This window comes from Falco punctatus (assembly GCF_963210335.1).
Source record: "Falco punctatus genome assembly, chromosome: 4".
NCBI lineage: Eukaryota > Metazoa > Chordata > Aves > Falconiformes > Falconidae > Falco > Falco punctatus.
The window spans coordinates 13,693,609-13,718,501 of NC_137583.1; the positions used below are offsets into that span (position 1 = coordinate 13,693,609).

Genomic DNA, 24,893 nt, shown 5'->3' on the forward strand with positions numbered 1-24,893 from the left:
TTTGTCGGCGAGGGGTGAGCCTACCTCGGGGTGTTGAGCTCCATTCCCACGGCTTTTCCTTTCTGACCAGGGTTGGGGGAGGGATCGTGCCTGGAACAGTAAAATGCCCAGAGGCTGGAAAACAGCACCCCGGCCCCTCTGGCCCTGTGTTGGGCTGGGAGGGATTTGAGCTTCATGGCAGGCTGGACAGAGGCTGTTGGCCAAGGCTGGGGTCTGTTGCCACTGGGTAAGATCATGGATTTATTTCCCTCCTTTAGGCAGACAGGGATGGCTTTGCAGGCAACTAAGTTCCTGCCTAGGGCACCGAAATAAATTACTTCTCAGCTGGAAGGATGTAAAATAGAAATCAAGTCCCGGTAGTTCCCTGAAGCAGATCACAGCACAGGTTAAACATACGGGTTTTGTGGCTGAGCAAGAGCAGCAGTGTTAGAAGGAGCATCGTTCCTTACAAAACATGTGAGTTTCTCAAAGGTGTAGGATAGCAGGGCCCTTCTTCCCTCATGCTGATGCTGTCTTCTCCTCCTGCACCGCTTTGAGCTGCTACATGGAGCTGTTTGAAGCTCTGAGGAGCAGGAGGAGGGGGAAAAGCAGGTGACAGTCTGAGGGGCTGGAGAGGGGAGTTGGCGGGTGCTCAGAGCGCAGCCTGCAGTGCCTCGGAGCCCAGGTATCCAGGTATCAGCAGTGCAGGGGGCTGAGAGGGTGAGGGAGCTCTGCCACATCCTAATTTGCTGTGAAGCTGAGTGTACAGCTGTGTGTACTGTGTGAGGGGTACTAGTCTGGGCCAGCACCAATGTCCCGGCAGAGGGAGAAGGAGTTGAGAGTACCTGTTCAGCCCCTAGGAATACTCTCTGAAGTCCTCTCTGAGGACTAAGGTGTGCAGTCCCTATTCTCAACAGCTTCTGAATTCAGGGCAAGGCGAATTGATGTGAGTGAATGGGACCCAGAAGTCACATAAAGGAGAGATGAACCGTGGGCTTGAGGTGCAATTCCACTGCTTAATTCTGCTGGGCTTGCTTGCGCTGTGCAGACCAGGTTATGCCAAAAAGCATGGCAAATGTGCGAGAGGCTTGGCAAATGACACTGGGTTTTTGTTTGTGCATGGGATGCCTGGCCTTGCTTCAGCACCAAATTCTCTTTGCAAAGGGTGAAGTGCTGTGATCCTCCCACTTGCTGTGCTGGCCCCTGTGGCAGGAGTATCTGGAAGGGAGAGGGTTTGGGAAGCAGTATTGCCTGTGTGGGACAGAGGCTTTATTTCTTGCAAGGTCAAGAGAGTAGCCTGGGTCAGCACCCACGTACAGAAATGAGTGATGGAATAACAGCATCTGCGCAAATATTCTGCAGACACCGAAGTGAGTCCTCCTGGTGGATCTTGCAGACTGTTAGATGCCAAAATCATAATAGACTGGTAGGCAGCAGCCCTTGTTCTGTTTTCTGCACCCAGGCACTTAATGGTCGCTGAGCTCTGCTTTCAAGTGTACTGCAGCTCTTTGCTCTGTTTACTGACCCAGCAACGGGAAATGTGGCCAGAGTGGGAGCTGAAGTCGCAGGCTGATCTGAGCCCGGTGCAAGGCAGACCTGTGGTGGATGCACAAAGAGAAACTCTCCCCTGCTGTGGCGGTAGCTTGGGACCCAGGTGCAGCGAATGCACCAGCGAGAGGCTGGCTTTTCTGCTGTGCTCCTGCAGGGACAGGGGGTGTGTTCCCATTGTGCCTGTTCTGGTTTGCTCCTGTCAAGCCTCTTCTCATTATTCTTGCCTTGAGCTGTCTCAGGCCTGAAGGCAAAGTGCTACAGAAGGCTCTGTAGGCTTGCCCTTGAGAGACATGCAGTCCTTGGAGAGTGGCTGTTCAAGGGAAGCACTGCAGTGGGCTGAATTGAGGCTGTTTCAGGCTGCAGAGCTCTGAGCTAATCTCCCAGAGGCAGAGACATTACTCACCAATCAGGAATGTGTCTGTATTTTTCCTAATGAGAACAAAACATTTTATCCCTGTTCATTAGAGAGTTAGGGTGTACTGTTGCTATGCCAACAGACTCCTCTCCCCTGCAGACACACTGGGGGTGTCCTCCGTGCCATGGTTAAAGGGTGAACGGGAAGGCTCTTTCTGGCAAGAAAAAGATCCCATTGTTTTCCAGGGGCTGCCTGGACTTTGTGCAGCTGGCCAGATCTTGCCTTCTCAGGGGGAAGGGAACCACAGTGGGAGTCAAGTGCAACAGAGATTCAATTTATTGGAAAAATAGTCTTTGCATTTCGTGTTATGTTGTTTTTTCCAGCTTGAGGCACACTCTTCAATAAGAGAAATGAAGGTGTCTCAACGTTCCCAAGAGTCCAGATGGTAAGCAAAATGCGCCGGGAGTCAGCACTAGGATGCCCATGGACCGTTGCAGCCCACTGGGCTCCTCTGTGTTCCTGAACATCTCAGTTTGTGTGGCCAGTGTGTAATGCTGGGCAGCCTCTTGATGCTGCTGCATGATGAACTGCACCAGCTGCGATGAGTTGGATGAGTGGGTTCACCCAACATGTGGGCTACTGGAAAGAGTGAGTGGCTGTATGCAAGAATATGCGCTTGTTCCCTTTATGTAGGGAAATCCTATGAAGGACAGAGGATATCTCTTTAACAAAAGCTTTGTTTACTCCCAAGGCTGACTGTCTATTTGCACCCACTGTTCTTGAGGGACTGGTTGGGGTCTGTGGGTTGCAGTGGTGTCCAAGTCAGGCCACTGTTACACCTTTTGCAAGAATCGCCTTGGCACCTCTGCTGCTGCATTTCCATCTCTGTTACAATGTGAAAAACAAAGTTTTAAACTTCGTATTTTCTGTGCGAGGGGATGAGTTTAACCTACAGATGGAAACAAAACAACCAAAAAAAGCTGCTTTCTGATGGTGATCTACGGCCAGAAATGGGGCAGTGAGGTTGCCAAATCTGAAGACAGTCTCGTGGAGCCAAGGTGATGTTCGTATCTGGCTGTCAGTCACTGTGGAGTGTGGTGTGCTGCTCTGTGGTGTCGGCAGCTATAGACCCCTGAAGAAATGTCTCCCTGAAACAGAGTTCCAGAGTTCTTCTTTCAGGCTGCTTCCTGTTGAACAGGGTAGTTATGATTCCTATTGCAGTTTGCCTGGCAAAGCACTCTGTTAGTGAACGTGTGGAATTTGAATATGGGAATTTGAATATCAAATGTAGGGTGGTACAGCAGAGATCCCAGCCTGAATGAGCTGCTGGAGATCTGCAGATTGGCATGAACTTCTGGTTGGGGAGTGAAACCGTAGCACCTGGATACTAAGTGCTGATTTCAATGAGTCACTGACTCTCTCACTGGGGAGATGAGTATCACCTTAGAGCACTGAAAGTACAAGAGCCTTTCATCAGAAGGGTGTCTGCTTGTTGGACTTGTAGCTATAGGAGCAGGAGGGCAACAAAACCAATGAACGAAGCCAGACAGGAACCCCTGGCCCATACCTCTCGGGGTGCGCAGCCCTTGTGCCTTCAGTTTGGTAGTAGACCTGGATTGAATTCTTGGATGGTAAAGAGCAAATTTTCAGGAAACCTGTTTCAAGCTGGATACTCCAAGAATAAATACTGAGTACATATAACGTGTATAGAAGGATTGGTGAGTCTGGTTTCTTCAGCTTTGCGCTCTTCTGAGTGGTTCAAGTAAAACCACTAAATCAAACCCGCTTGAAAGAGCGAATGAGAAAGTACTTGAGATTACTTGAATTCAGGCCAGTCTCTTCTGGATCCATGGTACGTGAAAGATAAAAGACCATAAGGAGGACAGAGGTCTGTGTGTTGTATTCTTTGAGATATCAAACTGATTCTGTCCAGATCCTATTGAAAAAGTGCTCCAGCAGAAGTGCACTAGAGGACATGCTTTAAGTCACCTTTAAGCGAGAGAGAGCATCGCTGAGCAAACTAACTTCTGAAATGTGAGTTACAGTTGCCTGAGTTGCGCTTTACTTGGTTCTTGTGCAGCCGGAGTAGCGATTTGGTGTTACCTAGGAGTGTGTTACTTGTTCCCTCCTCTCCCCTCCTTTTTAAGTAGTGTAGGGGCTGATTTTCTGTCCTGTTTTCTGTGGACCGCCACTTGCTTTAAAGATAAACATACAACCGCTGTGCTGTGTGCAAGGCAAGAATTCTTCAGGAGGAATCCTCACCTTTGCGGGGTGGAGGGCATGTTGCTCCAAACTGTGATGATGTATTTTAATGGCTGTAGACTTCTCTCATTGCTTCCTGTGCCTGGCAAGCAGTTCTGTATAGTGTGCTGTCTGCAGCGTGATTGAAATACTGGGGGGTTGGGTATTTCTAGACCTCAGGCCACATACTTCCTTCATATATGATGTAAAGCCTCTATATAGCTACCTTGAACTCCAGCTCCAAATGCGGTATTTCAGTGAAAGACTAGTCCAGATGGCTGTCTGGTCTTGCATTTTACTGTTTTGCAATTGCGTTTCTGAGAAGTCTCTTGCTGCATGTTGAGCTGCTCTTCATGAGGTATGGATACTCCGTTTGGTTAGTTATTTAACCTTCTAACAACTGCATTCTTGTTCTGGTAGTATCTGAGCTTCTCTCAGTGGAAAAATAATGTAGACCTGCATGTATCAACAGTGAGATAAAGAATAAAATTCCAAATCAGTTTCTGTCTTTGCCTCTAAAAGCACCTGTGGTGCTTTTAGAACCTGGAGAGGAGTGTTCTCCCCTTTGATCAGGACCAGTTATGAGCAGTTTGTGGGGTGAGGTATTCCTTCTCACTCTTAGAGAATGGTTCAAAGCCCTGAATTGTGAGGGAGGTTTAATTTTTTTAAAATGCTGTTAGCACTGAGTATTGTAATTATAGGTAACATGTCTGCCCTCTCTTGAGTTCTGTTGGATTTCAGTGGCCTCACTTCTTTTTCTTGAATTCCAGTTACACATTTACGTCTCTGCATGTTTAAAAAATGCCTGTTGGACTCTTAATAACGAAACTGGCAAAGGACAGAGAAAAGCCAGATATATCAGCCTGACAGGAAAGTTTAGGTTGCTTAGTGAGCTAAGGTGTATAAATAGCAACATCCTATATCAGATAATGAAGAATGTAGGAAGCAATTAGGATCACTGCATTTTGGAAGAAATCACTTGGGATTTTGAGGGAGGTATGATAAAAAAGTGTCCAAACCCAGATACTCTTATATGACTCCCTAGGAGAATAGGATCCAGTAAGGATACTGTTGTTTTATGTGGGATCAGGAAATCACTACATACTGTGCCCATACTTGGGGGAAAAACTGATGGATTGAAATGTTCATAAAGAACACATGACACAATAAAGCTCTGGCATGCGACCTTTGTTGTGAGTGATACATCCTTCAATCAGGGCAGGCTAAGTCAAGTATAAGGTAACTTGTATTTTCAAAGTACTAGCGGGGAAAGAAATTTTTTTTTTTTTTTTTTTTTTTTTTTTTTTTTTTCAAAAATACACCCTATTCTGGAGGAAGAAGGTGTAGCTGGATGCTGTGGCTTGAAAGTAAACTTGCTTTTGAGCAAACTCAGTTTAAGAGGTTAGGCTGACTATTTTAACCAAGCACTAGCTGACTAGCAATTCACTACAGCAGTTGGGAATCCCTGCTGTATTTAATAACCTTTGTGTGCGTTTCTCCAGCTCTTACAGAAGTTTTCTTCAACTTTAGGAAAACCATTGCATCTTAAGAAAAATATCTTCAATTATTAGAAATGGAATGAGAAATCAGGATTACCTTCCATACAAAGAACAGCTGAATAAACTGGGACTCTTCCACCTGAAAAGCGATGAGTGATAGTTGTCTTCAAATTCTGAAAGACATGGGAAGGTTAGAGGGGGAGCAACCTTTTTTTTTGCCTCTTCCATTACAAATATGAATAAGTATTGAGTGGAGCCAGCAAGTAGTAAGCTTAAAAACAAATAATGACTTAGTCCTTGATGTGTGCAGTTAACCTGGGAAGCTTCTTGCCACAGGATGTTGTGAATGCCAAACATCTGTGTGTATTTGAGCATGAAGGGCAAGTCTGGAGAAGAAGGAGCTATTGAGGGTTACAAAATGCATAGAAACCACCTCTATCCCAAGAAGTCCCTGAGCTGCACATTGTTTAAGCCTGGAAGAGTATTCAGGGAGGTAATTCAGGGAGGTAGAAGTGCTGTGATGTTCTTACTTGGTACTTATGTTTCAGGCCATCACCAGAAAACTGCAGCCTGGTTGTTGGCATGGAGCAGGAGTGGAGGCACAAATAAAACTTGTAAAAACAGAGACTGGCACAGCTTGTGTTCTAGGTTGGTTCTGTGCTGCTTCTCATGTACTGCATGCACCTCTTACTTGCTAAAGGCATTGCCTGTGGGCTGTTGGAGTCTGCAGACTGTTGACTTGAGTTTGAAGAGAGGTGGAGAGTATATTTCTGGAAACTATGCAGGTAGGCAGGGTGGTGTGAAGACAAATATTGTAAGCACAGAAGCTGACTTTCTGTCTGTCTTTGTGGCGTATACTGTTACTGCTGCTCTGAGATGGTATGTGTTTTACTGAGTTACAGAGACTGTCTTACTGCCGGCAGCCTAAATCTTATTCGTGTGAATTTCCCCCCTTAAAACAGAGTTTTTTGCCTCATAATGGACTGCAGCTTAATTTGAGCTAAAATGGGTGATAAGCAGATGTATGAACAGTACAGTCTCTGTTCCAAAGTATTTTCAAACTGAAAATGTCATGGCCTACGTGAGTTCCATGCTCTTCAGAAGTACTCAAAACACTGGTTTTATTTTAGGTCCTGTCTAAACATTTAAAAACAACTCTAAAATAGGGCTCGCTTCTAGATGCTTCACCCTTGAAAGCCTGGTCTTGCACTTGGTTTTAGATGCTTTCCCAAATCTGCAGTATGGAAAACCCTAGTTGTTCCTTTGAACTTTTCCTTTCTGTTTCGGAAGGAAGAGAACAATGTTGGGCTATCTGTCTTTCTGTCCCTAGGGATATAGTCTCTGCTGTTAGGTAGTGTCTTCCCTTCCCGCCCCCCCCCCCCCCCATTTTATTTTTTTTATTTTTTTATTTTTTATTTTTTACTAGCTTTGCTGCTGCGGTCCTTGGGAAACAGCGAGGGAAAGGTGACCGGTAGCAGAACTGATGTGTATGTTTTGGAGGCATGTTCTTATGACTGAAAACAACTGAATTGATATATCTGGGGAAACTGTAGCCCCTTTGCAAGGACACAGAAACTGATTTGTCTGCATCTCATATTCCATAGCTAAAGTCGTTCCCTGGGCTGGTTGAGAAATCTCGTGCGTGGATTACAGCTCTGAGCAGTACAGACAGGCCTGGGGCTGAGACGAGAAGCCAGATGGAGTATGTCTTGAGATTAGGACAAGGGTCATGTTGAGGAGGACTGGCACTAGGTGGAGTGGGCTTGTTTCCTTCCTGTTGATCGTTCCCCTATCATCTTGACAGATTGTTCCCCTATCATCACCTATTTAGTCAGCAGTTTGGTGCAGGAAGAAGTCTATCCCAAACCAGAAGTCTCATCATTGCAGAGTAGCAATGGGCTCAGTTGTTACACCATTTAGAGAGCATCTTCCCTGTTTCGCTCTCAACTTCTCAACTACTGTTTTCATCAGTAGTTTTGTTCCATCAAGGATTCTCTCTTAGCCTGTTTCTGTGACCTGTCATGGACCTGTCTGCCATTCTTCAGATAGTCTGTCCAGATTAGACTTAGTTTGAGCCACTCTTTAGCCTGTATGATCTTTTCTGTTCCTAGCTGGTCCATGATTTCAGCTAGTGTGTTCCCTTCTAAGCTCTGAAAAGGTTTATTTAAAACCTTTTTATGATGCTAAACTTGTTTCAGCCCCACTGTGGTCTCCTGCATTGACATTAGGTGGCAGATTATTCAGTTTGGTCCATGTATATGTCTGAAGAGTGCTGTCTGAGCCCCATTTTTGTGGGGTTTTGATTAGTTACATTATGGCAGAGTCAAACAGTTTCCCAGAGGAAGGCACATCCCTGCTGTGTGGAGTATGTAGCTTAAAATGCCAGAGGAAGGGTGCCTGCAACTGGGACAGTCTGCAGAGAGAGCTGTTCTGACCACAGGCTATGGTTTATCCTTTCAGCACAGATATGCATACTTTGTCCTTGTTCCCCTTACCAGTCTCTATGCTCTGTCCAGCTGTTCCTTCCAGCCGAAGAGCAGCCACTCAGATGTAAAATTCAATGCTATTCCTAACAAACTACCGTAAATCTGGTTTTCTTGTCTCCTGGGCACTTTTGCCCAGCGGTGAGACACTGGCAAAGTAGCATTCTCTTGAAAAGCCGACAGTCACCCAGTTATACTGGCTGAAGTTCCTGCTCGTAGCAGTTTGCATTTCAGACTAGCGCTGCAGTTTATGCAGCAGACCTGTTAGTGCATCTCTGTGGCTCTAGGGTGAAGGTCTGGGCTTCCCTGAAAGCCAGTCAGTCCTGCCCAGCCAGTGGCTGTCAGCTGTGAAGGTGGGAGGGTAGCAAACCATATGGAGAACAGTGTCAACCTGAAAGCCTTTAAAATTCATGACTGCTATGAACAGGTAGCCGGTCCTGAACCTTGGTGCCTTCAGGACAGCACCAAAGAAGCTTTCTCAGCCCTGAACAGGAGCTCTAATATTTTGCCAGAAAGGATTAGGATCTCCTCAGAGTGTATAGATAAGAACGGGAGTTCATGTTGCAAAGCCACTTGATGGTGTTAATTTCTTATTATGAGTTTTGTCCTGTAATAAAATTCCTTGTTCTGGATAAGGTGTGACTAGATGTCTGCCTGTTAGCAAAGCGACTGGAGAACTTTTGCTCCAGATGGTTTATTTCTCCAAGTACCAAATCTTGCAGTGTCCTAGCTGCTGCTTCCTTTGCTGCTTAATTTTCACGTTACTCATTTTCACTCCTCCAGACTGTGGCCCCACAGTGGTATGAATGAAGAGCATTGCCTGATGGCCCATGCACAGTAGTAGTCCTCCCGCCCCTATCTGTACGCAGTCTGGTGCTCTTGCTTTTATCCTTGAAATGAGAACTTGCAAGTGTGGACAGCGTCTGGGATGGAGGGCTGTGGTTGCAGGATGGAAGAATATGCTGCATTGCTTCTGCCAGCCTGTGGCTCCTCCACCACGTGCACCTTGAGAGCCCTTCATGGCTCCTGTGCCACTGTTGTATGTTGAACTACGTTTGGAAGCGCTGGATATCGGAGGAGATCCCAGCCCGCGTGGGAGGGTCGTTGCTCAGGGCTGTTGAGACTGGTGCAAAGTTGATCCTGGCTCTCAAGTCTGCACCCAGCCTGTTCAGGCTTCTGCGGTGGTGCAGTGGGGAGCTGTTGTGTTTTGTACATGTTGTGAGCAACTTGGGAAGGTTCTCAGGCTTTTTGAACAACATGGGGTGTTGCTACCTGTGCTTGGCCTTGTGAAAGCCTTGATATTGGCTTGCACAGGTGGAAGAAAATGTCTGGCCACCTCAACTTAGATCGTTATCTAGCAGACCTGTGTAACCTAATCACCAGAATATTGAGCCTAATAGTTTGTAGCTGACTACCAATAGCCCTCCAGGCTTAGGCACTAATTTATGGAAGATTAATTGATCAAAGCTTCATTTCTGATAATGCTTTAAAATGAGTTGAGTAATACAAGATAGGGTATACCCCAACTTGGTTTGAAGGCAAACCACAAGCAGATTGTGGTAGTGATGTGGAATTCTGTTGATTTTGCTGTCTCTTCTGGGTGGGAGGGAATAGGTGCTACTCATGTGGTTGCACTGCATTAAATTTATTTGCATGTTACTACCTGTATTCATGGCTGTAGCCAGAAATGCTGACACTGTCGGAGTGATGGGGGAAGACTGTCAAACTGCTGTCAGGCTGTATGGTTCTCTACAAGATTACTGGGGAGGGCAGAAAAGTTAATTATATTTGAAATGAAGCAAAACTCCGAGGAGAAAAATTCCTTCCTGTCCACCAGGGTGTATTAGCTCTTCATAGAGCTGTTGTGGTACTAAAATTGAAGACTTTTGGGGTGTCAAGGAAATGCTGTTCTTCAACAGGCCAGTGCGCCCTGCACTGCTCAGTGTCTGCACAGCAAAAGGATTTATTCAAGGCAGGCTCCAGTGTTTAAGGATTCTGGTTTGCATCTTGGAAACTGGATGGTGGCGCTCAGGATGAGGTCCTTGTGTGTCTGCTTGTGGTCTGTAACTGCTAGCATGAGCTCCTTTTGTGTAGGTGTCTCAATTTCCCTGCCACTGTGCAGTTCTGCAGGGCTGCTGCTGGCATGGAGACCATGGTTTCTTCTTGGGGTGCAAGTGTAGGGCTGGCTGCTTTTCACAGGAATTTCATGGGACGTTTGAAGCTGCTTTCCTCTCTTGCTAGGTCACTCCAAAGCCAGGCTAGATGCAACAGGACTTGCCTTGCAAGTGTGTCCTTTGCCTCTGGGACGTGAGAGCTTGGTTAGGGGTCATGGTGTTGTCCTCTGGGAAGCATGTGCTGTTTGTAGGAGGTCTCGTCCATCCCTTCTGGAGGGCACCCTGCCAAGGAAAATAGAGGCTAAGGCAGAAGTGGTTACACTGAGAAGATAGTGTGCTGTCCTGGCTGTTTCTGGACGAAACGGGCATTTCTGCTTTATAGAAAACAACACGGAAAAGCTCAGGCAGCTAGTGCAGAGTGGGACTCCGGCTGTTGTAACATGTGGAGCCGAAGCTGAGAACGGGAGGATGGTGGCTGAGGCTGGGGAGAGGTGCCCCTAATGATAGGGAGGGCAATGCGGTTGGGAAGGTGTGCCTTGTTTGAGGTGGAGGCCGGTAAAATATGAATCATACGTGTTTGAAGTAGTGATGAAATCCCAGATGAAGGTTTTCTGTAGTACTTGGCCAAACAGTCTGGTGTGCTTTAGCCTTCCTTTCGCCCTGGTCAGGACGGATGATCCTCACCTACTTTGAGCAAGAGCGGTTCTGTTGAATGCTGCCCAGTGCTTAGCTGTACGTACGGCAAACGCATGCTGTTTTGTTCAGTCAGCATCTGAGTGAGAAGTTTCCATCAAACGTTCAGCAGACAGGGAAGAGCTGTTCCTGGAAGAGGGACTGTTGGTGCTTTAAACTCCGTTCTGCCACCACTGTGCACCGCGGCTCTGGCCTTTGCTTCAGTTTCCCAGTCTGTCAAGGGTGATGCTCGCGTGCTTCGCTGCTGTGTTGTGTGTTAACTTTTGTGCTGTGCTGTTAGATGGTATCTAAATGTTAATATGGTAGATAATGCCTTTAGAAATAGTCAATGAGGCTAGGTTTCCAGCTTCCTAAATACGCGATTAGGCAGGGCTAAAGTTACATTCTTAATATTTAAAAATAAATAAACTTCTTATTTTATGGTATATTTATAGATTTTAAATGGAAGCGTCATCCTGGGGCAAACTGCAAAGCTCTGTGTAGCTCAGTGTCCTGTCTTTGACAAGATCCAGAAGCAGACGTTTAATGAGGGCTGTAGGAAAAGGGCATGTATAATGTGGTGGGTTTGTTCTGTGTTTTTTTTCTTTCTCTGCCACTCATTTGGCTCCCAGCTTTATGACAGTTCAGGGTTCTCCTTGGCCAGGGGTTGTATCTTATCATCTGATCTCAACTGTATCTATTCTCTTTTAATTTCTATGATCCCATGTTTTTGTTTCTAGTCTCCATGACATCCTACAGCAGTGAGCTCTACAATTTAATTATACATTTTAAATGTTATTTAAAATACTCTGGGTCCAGTGACAATATCCTTGAACTGGCTTAGAAAAGTTGTCTGTAACTTCAGTGGATGCCCTCTTGTTTCTGCATTGTAAGACATCATAGTCCATTATTCCCTATTTTTCATCTTGACACTGTCATGTTTCAGATCTCTTAATTTTTTCCTATCTTCCCCTGGTTGTTTCTTTGTCCATCTGAAGTCCTGCCCTGCTCAGCCTCTCCTTATATGGAAGCTGCTCCATGCTTTTGATCATCTTTGTTGTCCTTTTTGTCATTCTGTCTCCTTTTACAGATGTGGGAATCGGGACTGCTTGCAGCATTCAACAACATAATGGTGATGGATTGTTTTCTTTCCTAATCAATCCAAAAGTTGTATTTACCTTTTTGCTTGATACTAAATACTGAACTGACCTACCAAGTTTCCAAAGTTTTCCTGAGTGGTAACAACTAATTTGGAACCTGTTGTGTTTAAGCAATTAGAATATTTTGTGTTGGTTTTGGTTTTTATTGACATCTAAGATATTGTGTAGTTAGTTAAGAGTATATGAGTTCTGTTACTTTTTGCACTGTCTTCTGAATTTGATTGTGATAAATAGTTTTTTTAATGATAGAATTTGCCACTTTAGACATATCCCTATTTATAGATCATATGTGAACTTGTTGAACAGTGCAGGTTGCAGAACAACTTCTTGGCAGATCTCGCTAATAACCTTCCTCTGATGGGGAAACTCTTCTGGTTTCCTGTCTTTTAACTACTTACTAAATCATGATAGGGACTGTAACTTTAATTCCACAATAGCCTAACTTTTTTTTTTCCCCCCAAGAGCCTTAGCTGACAGTTCTTTTAAAATCAGTTTAGTTCATATTAAGCAGATTAAAAACTGGCTCTTGGATCTCAGTTAACCAGAAATGGAAAATCAGCTCTTGGAATTTCCTGGGTGCTGCAGGGATTTCTCTCTGCTCCCATATTAGTCTGTATTTTGATCAACAATTGGTTTCTTGAACAAGAAAATTTTTTTCTGTGGGGTTTGATGGGCTTAGATTTATGTAGACTTGTGTAGTAACAGTGGGATTTGCTCAGCAGGGTAAATTGGATGGGTAACTTTAGTAAGCTCTGCTTTCCCAGCAGGGTCCTATTACAGCTGGATTAAACCTGTCTAGGCTCTCTGAATGTACTCTACACGTTAAAGGCTAGAGAATGGGAATCTTCTTTCTTTCGAACTAGTTGTCTGGAAGAATATTTGAGTGACTGGTGGTATTTGACTGGACGCAAACTTGACATTTGATGTGGCAGCTAGAAGCACAGAAGGTTCTTGGGCAGGTAAATGGAGGGCTGGTGGGTCAAACTGGAGAAAGTAACATTTGCTCCGTGTGCAGCATTAGAAAGCCAAAGGGATAGTCAGTCCATGTCAGGTGCTGTGAAAAGGGGATGCTCATCCAGATCAAGTACTTTTTTTTTTTTTTTTTTTAAAAAAAAAGGGGTGTTGACAAACTAGAAAGGGCTCAGAGCTACAAGAAAAATAAATTCTTTCCAACTGAAGAAGCTCTAGACCACCTAACATAACCATCTGAAGGATTACACGTGGCTGCAGTCTGTGATTCAGGAAGGTCCAAGGCTGGCAGGATGTATAGGGGGAAGATTGCCCTGTGCTTGTCTGCCCTTATACTGCTACTTAGGCATCTATTATTGTCTGCTGCTGGAGCTGGGGTTTCTGTGTAGGTGGACCTCAGCCTGAGTTAGAATAGCTGTCGTTATCTTCTTGCCCAAGGAGGATTAAGAAGAAGGATTAGTTTTCAAACTGTTTGTGCAAAAAGCAATGAGAAACTTCTTTGACTTTGCTTGTCACAGGATCTCCCAAGTTAAATGAAATGACAAGGCATTTTACTTGGGATAAATAACCCTCGGGGATCAGCTTGCTGGGTTAAGGTGGTAGTTTCTATAATGTAGGAGCCCTAGGAAGAAATTCTGCTTTTACTGGGAGACTTTAGTCAGGAGCTCGTGGGCTAGAAGAAGAGATTGCTTAGTGATGTTCTGTGGTGTGATTACACAGAAAGTTGGAGCAGGTCCTAAAGAACTCTACTTTTCAAATGTGTATCATTGGTGGAAGGCTATCCCTTGGTTGTGTTAAGATACTGAGAAGCTAACAGCTGACTTGATTTCCCCTTTTCAAAATGTATTTACAACATCATACTTGAGTTCACGTTTTGTTAGTGTTTGAGAAAGTGAAAAGTCAACGCTCAATTTACAATGACGGAGTATCTATGAAGAAAGCTTCTTTTAACAGCAAATGGCTTGTGGTTTCTTTATATTCCTTGTAGATGATTGTGTAGTTTGTCTTGATTTATAAAAAGTTCACTCTTTAACATTGTATTCGTCATTAACTTCTCATTAACCATTTGTTCTGGAATCTTAAACTAATGTTTATAACACATTTTCATGTGTGCAAGACAAAAGACCGGTTGTGCTAGAGCTGTTTAGGGGAAATACCTGTCCACTCCCATCAATTAATTCCAGTATGGCTAAAATTAATATTTAGGTAGGCCCAGGGGTGTAGAAACACTTTCTATGGTTTTTCCAAAGAACCCTAATAATACAGAAGCATTATTAAAATGTCAATAGTATCACAAAGTTGACAAAGTATTTTGTGCAACGTTGTTTTAGTGTGACTGCTTCAACCCTGCTCCAGAAAAGTACATTGTAATGGTCAGCAGTAACTGTCAAGGAACACTTGGGGAGAAATATGCTGGTTATTCTGTAGCCTGAAAAGTACTGGTTTTCTGCCACCTTCTCTTGCTGTTTCAGACTTGGTATTTTGTCTTTAGAGTTGTTGTTTTTTGTTGTTTTTTTTTAAGGTAGCTTGACCTCAGCTTTGGTATTACTCATATCTGGTATAACAGAGCTCCCTTGTCTGTGCCAGTCCTGCTCCGACAGCATGGCTTGGACTTGTGATTCTCCTTGGGGTCAATTTTGTTTGGAAAACAGAGGTTGGTGTTCATCTCTGCCAGAGCTGCTTGCTGCAAGTGTTCTTAAACAGCAGAGCAAGGAACTTGCCTGGGTAGGAGTAAATAAGACTCAAAAAAAGGTTTATTTATTTAATGGGGATGTCATCTTTCACGGCAGAAAACAAGTAGTCTCTGTTAAGCATATGAAATTTGAGAAGGGGGCTGTAGTTCAGGGCTTTTGTGTGGAAAACACAGCAGTGGTCATCTTCCTACTGCTGGATGATTTGAATGTGCTGGAGCACAAGGTGTGTCGTGCGGCTGGAAGGATTATGCTTTTGTAAAAAAAATCTTCTAGTGCTTTCACTGTGGGTTGGCTCTGCAAATGATACAGTGGAAACTGCAGGTGCAAGTTTCAGGGACCTACTTTCTTCCAGGGATAATTCTGCTGGGTTTGGTGTTCAGTATGAAATCTAGCCTAGCAGTTAGAATGTTATCTGACCTCTCCGTGTTTGGGGGATAGGATGTGTTGTTAGGGAAATAATCTGTGAGGACTGAAATAATCTTTACGTGTTGATACGCTGTTAAAATGTGCCCACATGAGTTCTGCGTTTGTTTCTCCAATAAATGAGTAAAGTCTCTGAGAGGGATACGTGAGGTCAGGGAGGTGAAAACAGTGCTACAGAAAACATGGTCTTATTTCAAATTTCAAGTAGCAAAATAGTGCCATTGCTTCTGCGTTATTGGTTGTTGTTTTGTGGATGTAATATAAATATTCTGTGGCAGGACTGACTAATCCTCTAGCCCTTCTGTTGTCATCCAGATTAAATAAACGAAACTCAGAAGTATCATTTGGATATTAATATTTTACAGCGTGTTAGAGGCAATGTTCAGAGTATTGTCTGGAGCGTTTTCCTATTTAATGGGAATTCATAAAAAAAAGGAATATTTTAAAAGAATCTTTAAGCCTTGGCAATTGCCTTCAGAATTAATTAAAGGCTACACACTTTTAGTGCAATCTGTCTGCAACAGCTGTGTTATACACTAGCAGTGAGCACAGGAAGCAGAAGGGTTCAGTAAATCCGTAAAGAGCTCAGTAGCACAGCCTGTCATGAAACCATCAGATTTAAATGTAGGTTATCCTGCTCCTTCCTGTCCTCCCAGAGAGGCTGTGATGGGCTTAACTGAAGAGTGAGAATAAAGAAGGCAATGATGCCCATGTTTGAGAAACAACTTGGAAAATTGAATCAAAAGACACTGCTGGCTTATTTTCTCTGAATTTTCATGTAGGATGTGAATGCTTCTAGCTACTGATAGCCACATACTTGTGTTCGTTTCTAATGTGGGTTTGCTCACCTAGCCATAAACACAAGTTCATTTGCTAGTGGCTCTTCAGCCAGGAGCAACAAAGAGCACTATGTTCAGTGTTTGCCCATCGTGCGAAGTGATTAGAACTAGCTTGCAGAACATGCTGTATTACCCTTTTACACCCACCCACCCCTGCCTTTTTTTTTTTTCTCAGCTGCCCTCTGTTCTCCCAGAGTCATGAAGACTATCTAGTAGTTTCTTAACCTGGAGCATATCCTTTGAGGACTAGCTCTTAACAAAATGACTTCTAGTGGGCTATTGGTGAGTGAAAGAAGAATAGCTTCAGGTCAGAGCTTTGACCACAGCAAGACCTGCTTTTGATTATAGTCTGCTGGAATGAAGAACTAGTTGCTTTTCCACCTCTCTCCAGTACAGGTGCTCCAGTAGGTAAAAAGCTTTCAGTGAAACATTTGAGAGAGACTCAACTACAGCTTGTAAAAAGATCTGTTAGTTCTGCCCTGGCAGTTGTCAGTGATGGTATGTGGTGGACAGAGCAGAGTCTTGCAGCTTGTAGACATGAGCTGTAGCCAGAAAGCCAGTATTTCAGACTTCATAAATTCTGAAGACACATGCCGATTTTCCTGTGTAAGTGCTGGCATAGGAAGGTTGCATTAGCTAGAAAGAAGATTAGAGATTCCGCTAAGTGGTGCAGTGTAATGATGTCTTGTGATCCTCAGCTGCTTCCAGATCAAAGACTCCCTTCTCCATGTCAGTGTGGCTCTGTCACAACGTAGTCAAGCTCCTGCTGTTGGATGGTCATCACCCTATTGTTTTGTTTGCAGGCATTTTAAGCTTTGAAACTGAGGAGACTCCAGACGGAGTTGCACAACAAGCCATCGTGATGTCTGCATGATGGGAGTGCAGAGGTACTGAGACAGTTGTGTGGTTAAGGAGTTCCTTGAGTAGTTTTCTCTAATAAAAATGGTGAGAATGCATAAAAATAACTCACATGTTGGAGCTGGGGCAAGGTGGGCTTTGCTTGTGTAAACCCAAGGTGATAGAGTCAAGTTAGTTCCATCCTCCAGTCTACATGTATCTATTTGCTGGCTTTATAAATATCCCTCATCAGACTTCACAGATACCATCTGTCACACCACAAGGACCTCTGTCAGGTGCTACAACATGCTCTCTCACCACCCTGGAAGAGAGAGACTCCCAGGCTGGTTCAGCACTGTTTGCAAATCTGGGTGAAGCAGAGTGTGGTTGTAGCACTGAGAGCAGAAAATACTAAGTGTCCATTATCAGGGCAAACAAAAGCCCTAGTGTGCACGTAACCTAAACACAGTGCTGGTACGGTGTGAATCGGCGGCTGTGTGCTCTGGGGGAAAGCTGCCAGCCTAGGGCCAGCATTCCTGCGTGCGGGTATATCCTGACAGTGCTACCTACTTACCTACAATAACCATGGGAAGTGGAGCTTTTCCAGAGCTTCACAAAGCCTATATTTAATAATGTGTTGTGTTTATAATACCTTCCATCCGCTGGATTTCACAAGTAGACTAATCCTCTCAACTGGTCTTTTGGTAGGGCAACGATGCCAGTTTTTACTGACAAAGGAGCTGGAAAGCAGACTTTTGTGGGTTTTCTATTTTTTTGCAATAGCTGTGAAATAAACGATGGATCTAGAGTCTTACAGTTACTGTTCTCACCACTGCTACTGTGTTTTCTGTGTGCTGTGCTGGATGTTGTACAGATTGCGTATAAGACACAGTTTGTGTGATAGGTTTGCGACCCAAATTGGTTAAGCCCTGCAGTAAATGCTGGGGTAGTCCTTCTCTTGAAATGCTGCAGGTCTTTTTCCACCTCTGTGTTCTGGGCATTTCTGCGCTAATAGCATTTTGAGCTTGCCCAGAACATCCAGGGAGGATGATGCTGGACGAGGGAAGCGATGATAGTTTCCTTAGCTTTAACTACAAAATTAACATCACCCCTGAGGAGCTGAGTTGCTAAAATGAGCACAGCAGATTACAGGCAAGTTCTGGAGGAGATACTGTACACATCAGCTCTGAGCCTCTGCCCCAGCTTGAGTTCTGTGTAGCTGTGTGTAACTTTGATATCTTTTCTCCAAGAGGGAGAGGGGGAAGGGATTCACAGCTGCATCACCACCTACTTCTCAATTCAAATAAGGTGGTACTCATAGTAAATTATGAATACTTGCAGCCGCTGCCCTTTCTCCGTGGGGAAAACATTAATCTAAATGTTGCAGGTACTTATTACCGCGTTTCCACCATGCTATGGGATTCTCCGTGCTGTTCAGGACAGCTGTTCCCATCTGTGGCATGGCTTGGGTGGGTTACAGTAGGTTTCAAGAGGGGCTGATCTAAAGATCCTCTGGAGAGAAGCAGAACAGGTCTGGTTGTTCCCTGGGTCTGTCTAACACCCACCCCATCTGGCCTTGCCTGCACTTTGAGGCATGGGACAGGGAAGGAATGGAGCATTGTCCACAGAGCAGCATGTTTAAATCACCTTTTACAGTACTGGTAGAGGTGCTGTGGAGAGACAAGTGCCAGCAAAGGGCTTCTCCCCCAGGGTGCAGTTAACAAGTGAGCAGGATAAGGTGGTCTCCTCCTTGCCTGGACATGCCGCTTAATTGCCCAGGGAGATGGGGGCCCGCAGGGGCCGCTGGCTTGGCAGGGCTGGGGGCAGGCTAGTGGCCCCAGGGGGTGGCTGGAGGCTGCTATGGTTCACATTTTGGAGACCTCACCCTGGCACCCAGATGCTGCTTGGGTGGGTGATGCTCAGTGACAGAGATGACATGGGAAGGTTTCTTCTGAAGCACTAGTGGAAGAGCCTTAGACCTAAAAGAGGCTGTTGGTAGCCATAAGCAGTAAGGAAGAGAAGGATTCATTATGGTATCTAAAATCAAATACGGAGCAAAGGGGTTATTAGTTGGCTCTGAATTGGATCCCAGCTACAGTTTATTTAAACAATGGTTCTGCAGGTTGTGTTTGTCTTGGACAGTGTTTGTTTTACTGTGGTGTTGCACATTAACGATGTGCGTGGTGTGCTGACTGCTGTAGGAATGTGGTCCTGTCCTGGAGAACTTCCAATATAGCATCATAGGGAAGAGTTGTGCAGGAGTTGGGTTAGGCGTGACTTTTTATGATGCTGCAAGAACAGTGAACAGCTTCAGTGTTTGAAGCACCCTCTGTCATAGCGTAGGTAGGACCTTTCTCCTTAGGTTATATCCCTGGATTGACGAACCTATGCTTTGGACTGTTGGTCAGCAAGTCTATTACAAGTCCTGGGCTTGTGAAGAGAAGCTTTCCCCAGTGTACCAACCAGCAGCCTCTGGGAAAGCCCCCAAGAACGTGACTAGCAGTATTGCAGCTTCTCCTGAAGAAGCTGTGCCTATCTTCTTGGTGTGGAGATGACTGAAGTCTCTGATACTGCTGCAGGTGCCTCTGTTGGTGTTTCTGCAAGTGTCCTGTGTTGGCTCTTTGTGTCTAGCTCTCCGCTTCCTATGGTTATGCATGTCCTCTTTGCCCACCTCTCATCGCAAGAGTACTGTTGAAAGATTATGAGTGTTAACTTTCACTCCTGGTTTCTGAGGAGTTAACAGCCTTTCCTCTCTTGCAGAGTGTTTACCATGCCTCTGAGAACGTTCCTCCTTCCTGTTCTCTGTTTCTTGGGAGCAGCAATTCCACAGGGACTGCAGTATGTCACGTTCTCGCACAACGCTACGAAATTCCTTCACCTGTCTATGGACTTGGAATCTGGGACCATTTACTTGGGAGCCACCAACTTTCTCTTTCAGCTGACATCTGACCTGCTGATGAAGAATGTGGTTCAAACTGGACCAGTTCTGGACAGCAAAGATTGCCTGCCCCCGGTCTCAAAGCTGGAGTGCCCTCAGGCACACCACACCGACAATCACAACAAGCTGCTGCTAGTGAATGCAGTGCAGAAGGAGCTCATCGTGTGTGGCAGCGTGCACCAGGGAATCTGTGAGAAGAGGAGCCTCGCGTCCATCGACCATGTCCTCTTCCGACCAGAGAGCCCTGGTGACACTCAGTACGTTGCTGCCAATGATCCCAATATCACCACTGTGGGACTTATAGCCTACTCAAAGGATGAGGTCCCCTTGCTGTTTGTGGGACGAGGGTACACTAGCCGGGGAGTTGGAGGAGGGATTCCTCCCATCACTACCCGAAATCTCAGGGCCCACGGAGGGGATGTTCAAGCGACAGACTCTCACTCTATTTTCTCCTATGAAGAAACAGCAAAACTGGCTGTGGGCCGGCTCTCAGAGTACAACCACCATTTCATTAAATCCTTCACTTACCGCTCGAGTGTCTATTTCCTATTCTACCGTCGGGACCTCAAATCTCAGTCACGTGAGTACAAGACCTACATCTCGCGAATCTGCCTGGATGACTCTCATTATTACTCCTATGTGGAGTTACCTCTGCTCTGCCAGGGCAAAGCCAATACGTACAGCCTCCTGCAAGCAGCCTATGTCACCCGGCCAGGAAAAGGTCTGGCCCAGGGGCAGCTATATACCGACGGAGAAGTGCTGTTTGCAGCCTTCTCTGCCTGGCAAGCTTCTTCTGGCAGACTGAGCGAGGAGTCTGCGCTCTGTGTCTACGCAATGGAGGAGGTGGATCGCCTGACCAACTGGACTAGGGATGTTTGCTACATGAGAGATGGGAAGTCAGAAGAAGGGACAGAAGTGGCATATATTGAATACGATGTCAGTTCCAACTGTGTCCAGCTGCCAGCGGTAAGTGGCTTTGTGCCTTTGCCAGGGTAAGGAGTAGTCTTCAGCATGTTCTTGTGTTGCTTTGTGTTCCCAAAATCAGTCTGTTTCCCCACAGACGGATGTTGAAATCTATTTGGGTTAAAAGCTTTTGGGCTCGGGCTGTTTCATTGCTACTGCAGCGATGCAATGCAAGAACCATTGTGTCCTGTTGAAGTACGGTCTGTCTCATTGCTGCTGCAACTCTCTGCCCCACATGAGCAGGTTTCCTTGCAGAGGGAGATGGACTCTGTGTGACAATGGGGAGAGCGTCTGGTGTGACCTGGTCCTGAGGCCAGTCTGATGGCAGTACCAGGCAAGAGCACTGAAGGAGCAGTACGGGTTGTTTTTATCAGTATCTTCATCTCCTGGTCTGCACTGCGGGGAAGGAAAGGAGTATGTGCATGTGCAACTGTGTATTGCCAAGGGAATTTAAGCATGCGCTCGGTCCCCGTTGCTTATGGTAAGGTGCACCTCACAACGGCTTCCTGCAAGGCACTTGGGAACAAGAAAGAACATAAGCAAAAACAAGTGTCAACAAAAATCCTGATTTCCTATAGACTGCATTAGTCCTGCAGAATTTTCTGCCCAAGGGCGACCTTTTCCTGACCTGGCTGCTTTTTGTCTCCAGAGCTGTAAGAGGTGATAATCCTTCTTTAAATTCTGTGACAAAGGCATGATGGGATGTTGCAGGATAAAAACGTGAACTAAAGTGGCTGTGACCCTGAATCCTTGCAGTCTGTCAGCCACACTGACTGGTGCTGCCATATCAGGGACAGTGACACAAACGCAGAGCATCAGCATTCTCCTGGGGCAGTGCTGGATGCAGTGTCCCGGCACGAGGCTCTGTGGTTGTGAGTATCCTGTGTTCACCAAGGGCGTTGCTAGTCCTTAGCAGAACAGCATGTTGTTATCTTTTGTCTTCCTTCTATAGAACAGTCTGTCAAGATAATTGCTTCTTCCCAGCTTTGTGCTACAAAGAGCAAAGTGGTACCACAGAGCTGTGGAAGATTCGGGGGTTGGATGTGTGGCCCAAACCCAGTCTTAAAATTATGGTTTGCCTTTTAGTAGCTGAAGCTGACTGTAGAATATTTGTGGGACAAGTGAAGGGTAAAAAGCAGATTTAGAGCAGGATGAGCGTAAGGTCAGGAGGAGTACATAAGAGCTGGGAAGCAAGAGCCTGCCCAGCTTGATGTCCTGTTTCACGCTACTTCCTAACCATGCCCTATGTGTCCATCGCGGGGCAATGTAGAAGGAATTGTCACAGGTGATTTTTAGAGCAGCTTGAGAGGGGGTTTAATGTCAGATGAGCATGAGCAGTTTAGAAAAATCCTTCATTCAAAACGTGAGTCCATCTGTACCATTTGGTCCAGTGGACAAGTGGCTGTACAGGGTGGGAGAGAAAGGCCGGTCTCTGCTATGTGATTCCTGGCGCATGATCCCAGCATCCCAGCTGCACAGTTTGGCAGTAATGGACTGACTAAAGTGTGGCATCTTATTAACAAGTGTGTCCAATGATATGTAAATGCCCTAACAAACTTTATCCTTCAGCATTCAGTACAAGGTAGCGGTTGTCATTAAGATTGTATCTAACAACACGTAAGGGTCTGTGCCAACTCCAGCCTGCTCCATTCAGTGCTGAGTGGAAGTGGCTGTCAATGAGCATTTTATGCAGGAACAGTTTTAACTCAGTTTCAATGGTGGCAGCTTGTGCTGTATGTAAGCATAATGCTAATTAATTTCACGTTTTTCTGCCTTCAAACCAGCCTGTGCACATGTATGCCCTTTTCCCTAGTTAGTACTGCCTCCAATTTTTAGCCCATCAGGAGAGGCTGAGATTTACGGTTCAATACAATCTCTTCAGCTGGGAAGAAAATACTTTTTTTTATAAGAATTTCAGAACCAGTGAATTTGTTCAGTTTTCTGGAGATTCATTAGTCTTGAGATGCAGGTGACTCTAGTTGCTGTTAGTGACTTGATAATTGGAAGTGTGAAACATGTTTCTGCAAGGCTTGGGAGGGCTGCGTATCTTCTGTGGGTGTAGTTCTGAAGGTATGTAGCATACATTTGCAATGAGCTTTCAGTCCTTTTCATGCATAGATATAGATTTGTCCTATTGTTGCTTCCTAGCTATGCAGTGTAGGAAGTGTGCACCAAAATTTGCAGTAGTGGCTTCATCCAAACTTGCACCATCACAGTAGGATGCTGGATGATCCCTGAGGTGTATTTTCTGCAACGTTGCCAAGATGTTATTCACCGAAAACAATTCAAACAGCTTCTATGTAAATTTATATAAACACTTCATACAGTTATCGTGGTCTTAGTACTGTAGAATGGAACACGTTTCGGCTCTTGACTGTGATCAACTGCACTGCAGACAGTCCCTGCGAGGCCACGGGCAGGCTGTGCCACTGCTGGGAGAGCTCGTGCAGGTCGCGTTGATTTATGATAGATAAATCTTGGGTGTGAAGTGACTTGCCCTTGGCATCACACACAGTGCTGAGCACAATTGGGGTACGACTATTTCTGACTTGTACGTGGTTTTTTTTAAGCAAACTTTGAAGAATCAACCTCAGTAGGCTCCAGCATTTGTCTGAAATGATGCAAAGGTTGCAAAGATAGCTAGAATCCCATTCAAAATAAACACTTGATGCTTTTGAGTATGGAAATTTGGCCCATTTCATAATAAATCTTATAGGAACTGGACAACTGGAGAAATAGAGGTGTTTAAGTTACAAGAAGGCAGTTGTAAGAAGCTTTAGAATCAAATGACAGGGCTGATAAGAAATATGTATCTGTCACTAAAAATTAGTGATAGCTTGGAGGACGGTAAAAGCTAACAATCATTAAAAGTTATAACCACCTCTGAGGTTTTAAGTCAGAGCCTTACGCCTAGTATGCAGAAAATCAGTTGAATTAGTATTTGCAAGGAAAACCGTAAAGCATCAGAATGAAAGCAGTGCTAGTCTGACTGGCATGGTTTCTTCCGTGAAATCGCTGTGTCAAGCCTTGCATGCCCACTAAGACAGCAGTACATTCAAAAGTGAGTAGAGGTCAGCAGGTTAAATATATTTTACTGTAAGGCTTCCATAGACTTTGTCAAAAGCTCCTGATCATTTTTACTTTCTCCGGGAAGCAGTTCAAGTATTATAAAAAAAAAAAACAACCAACCAAAAAAAACCCCAAACCCCAAGATCCACACCCACCCCCAAGAAATGGGAGGAGAGGGAGGAAAAAGGATCAGATCTTCCATGGGGTTGGCGAGAGGTGATAAGCAGATGCCTCAAGAATGCCACGCTGTGCCATTATCGCTGACCTCTGGTGGGGGTGGCTCCATTGCCTGGTGCTGGATGGTACCGTGCAGCTCAGTGCTGCCAAATGCAAAGCCACGAACATCAGATGGAAGGAATACGTAACCTTGCTCACGAGGAGTCTAAATTCAGCCACGCTGCCCGAGGCAAGAGAGGGAGCTGTAGTCCATCCGTGCGAACTGTGCAGTTGATACCTCTGCTCCACATGCAGTTTTGTAAAAGTAATTAGTAAGGGACTGGAGAGGGAGGTGAAAATGTTATCCGTAAGGGATTTCATTATGAAAATCATTAGTTTACACAAGTCGCATTGTTTGAAGACAAGCCACTGATCGATTAAAAAATGATGGTTTTAATAATAATTGTTGGGTGAACAAGCCTGCATTCCGTCTACAAAAGAGTACTGTAAAATTAAAGTGGATGCAGAACAAGGCATCAAGAAAGATAAAGTAACAGAGGAACTATCCTAGACAAGGCTGAGTTTGTTATTTAGGAAAAAGATGAATCATAACAGAATTATCTTCTCTCTACACATACAAATAATAAATAAGTTGGCATTATTTCATTCTCCTTTAGAATTCAAAGTGAAGGTTTGGTGGGACTGGGAGGGACCGAACTGGAACGGAAGGATGACTGGTCATAGTGCTGTAGAGCTAATCTTCAGAAATCTCATCAGACTTGGAAGAGTGGAAGCAGTGTGCGGAGATGACTCTTGTTTTGACTTTTTGTGGGTCCCTGGTTTTATGCACTTTTTTTTAAGCATTTTTTTTAATTATTTTTAAGCATAGTAAGTTCTTCGGAGCAAGTTGTGCTTCACCCTGTCTTAATGTATGTCTTGATGCTTTGGGAT

At 45.0% G+C, this 24,893-nt stretch overlaps 1 protein-coding gene across 7 annotated transcripts in view; it reads left to right on the forward strand.

The window, feature by feature from the left end:
• Positions 1-24,893, forward strand: part of PLXNB1 (plexin B1) — an 88,115-nt gene that overhangs the window by 27,231 nt on the left and 35,991 nt on the right. For 3 of the 7 annotated variants that reach the window (XM_080385571.1, XM_080385572.1, XM_080385573.1), the window contains exons 2-3: positions 2,269-2,330; positions 19,577-20,720. In XM_080385571.1, the coding sequence (XP_080241697.1) occupies positions 19,587-20,720 (1,134 nt within the window). In that variant the 5' untranslated portion in view covers positions 2,269-2,330; positions 19,577-19,586. Of the gene's footprint in view, positions 1-2,268; positions 2,331-5,423; positions 16,867-19,576; positions 20,721-24,893 lie in introns of those variants that run through there. The other 4 variants (XM_080385567.1, XM_080385568.1, XM_080385570.1 and 1 more) reach the window with 3 other exon arrangements.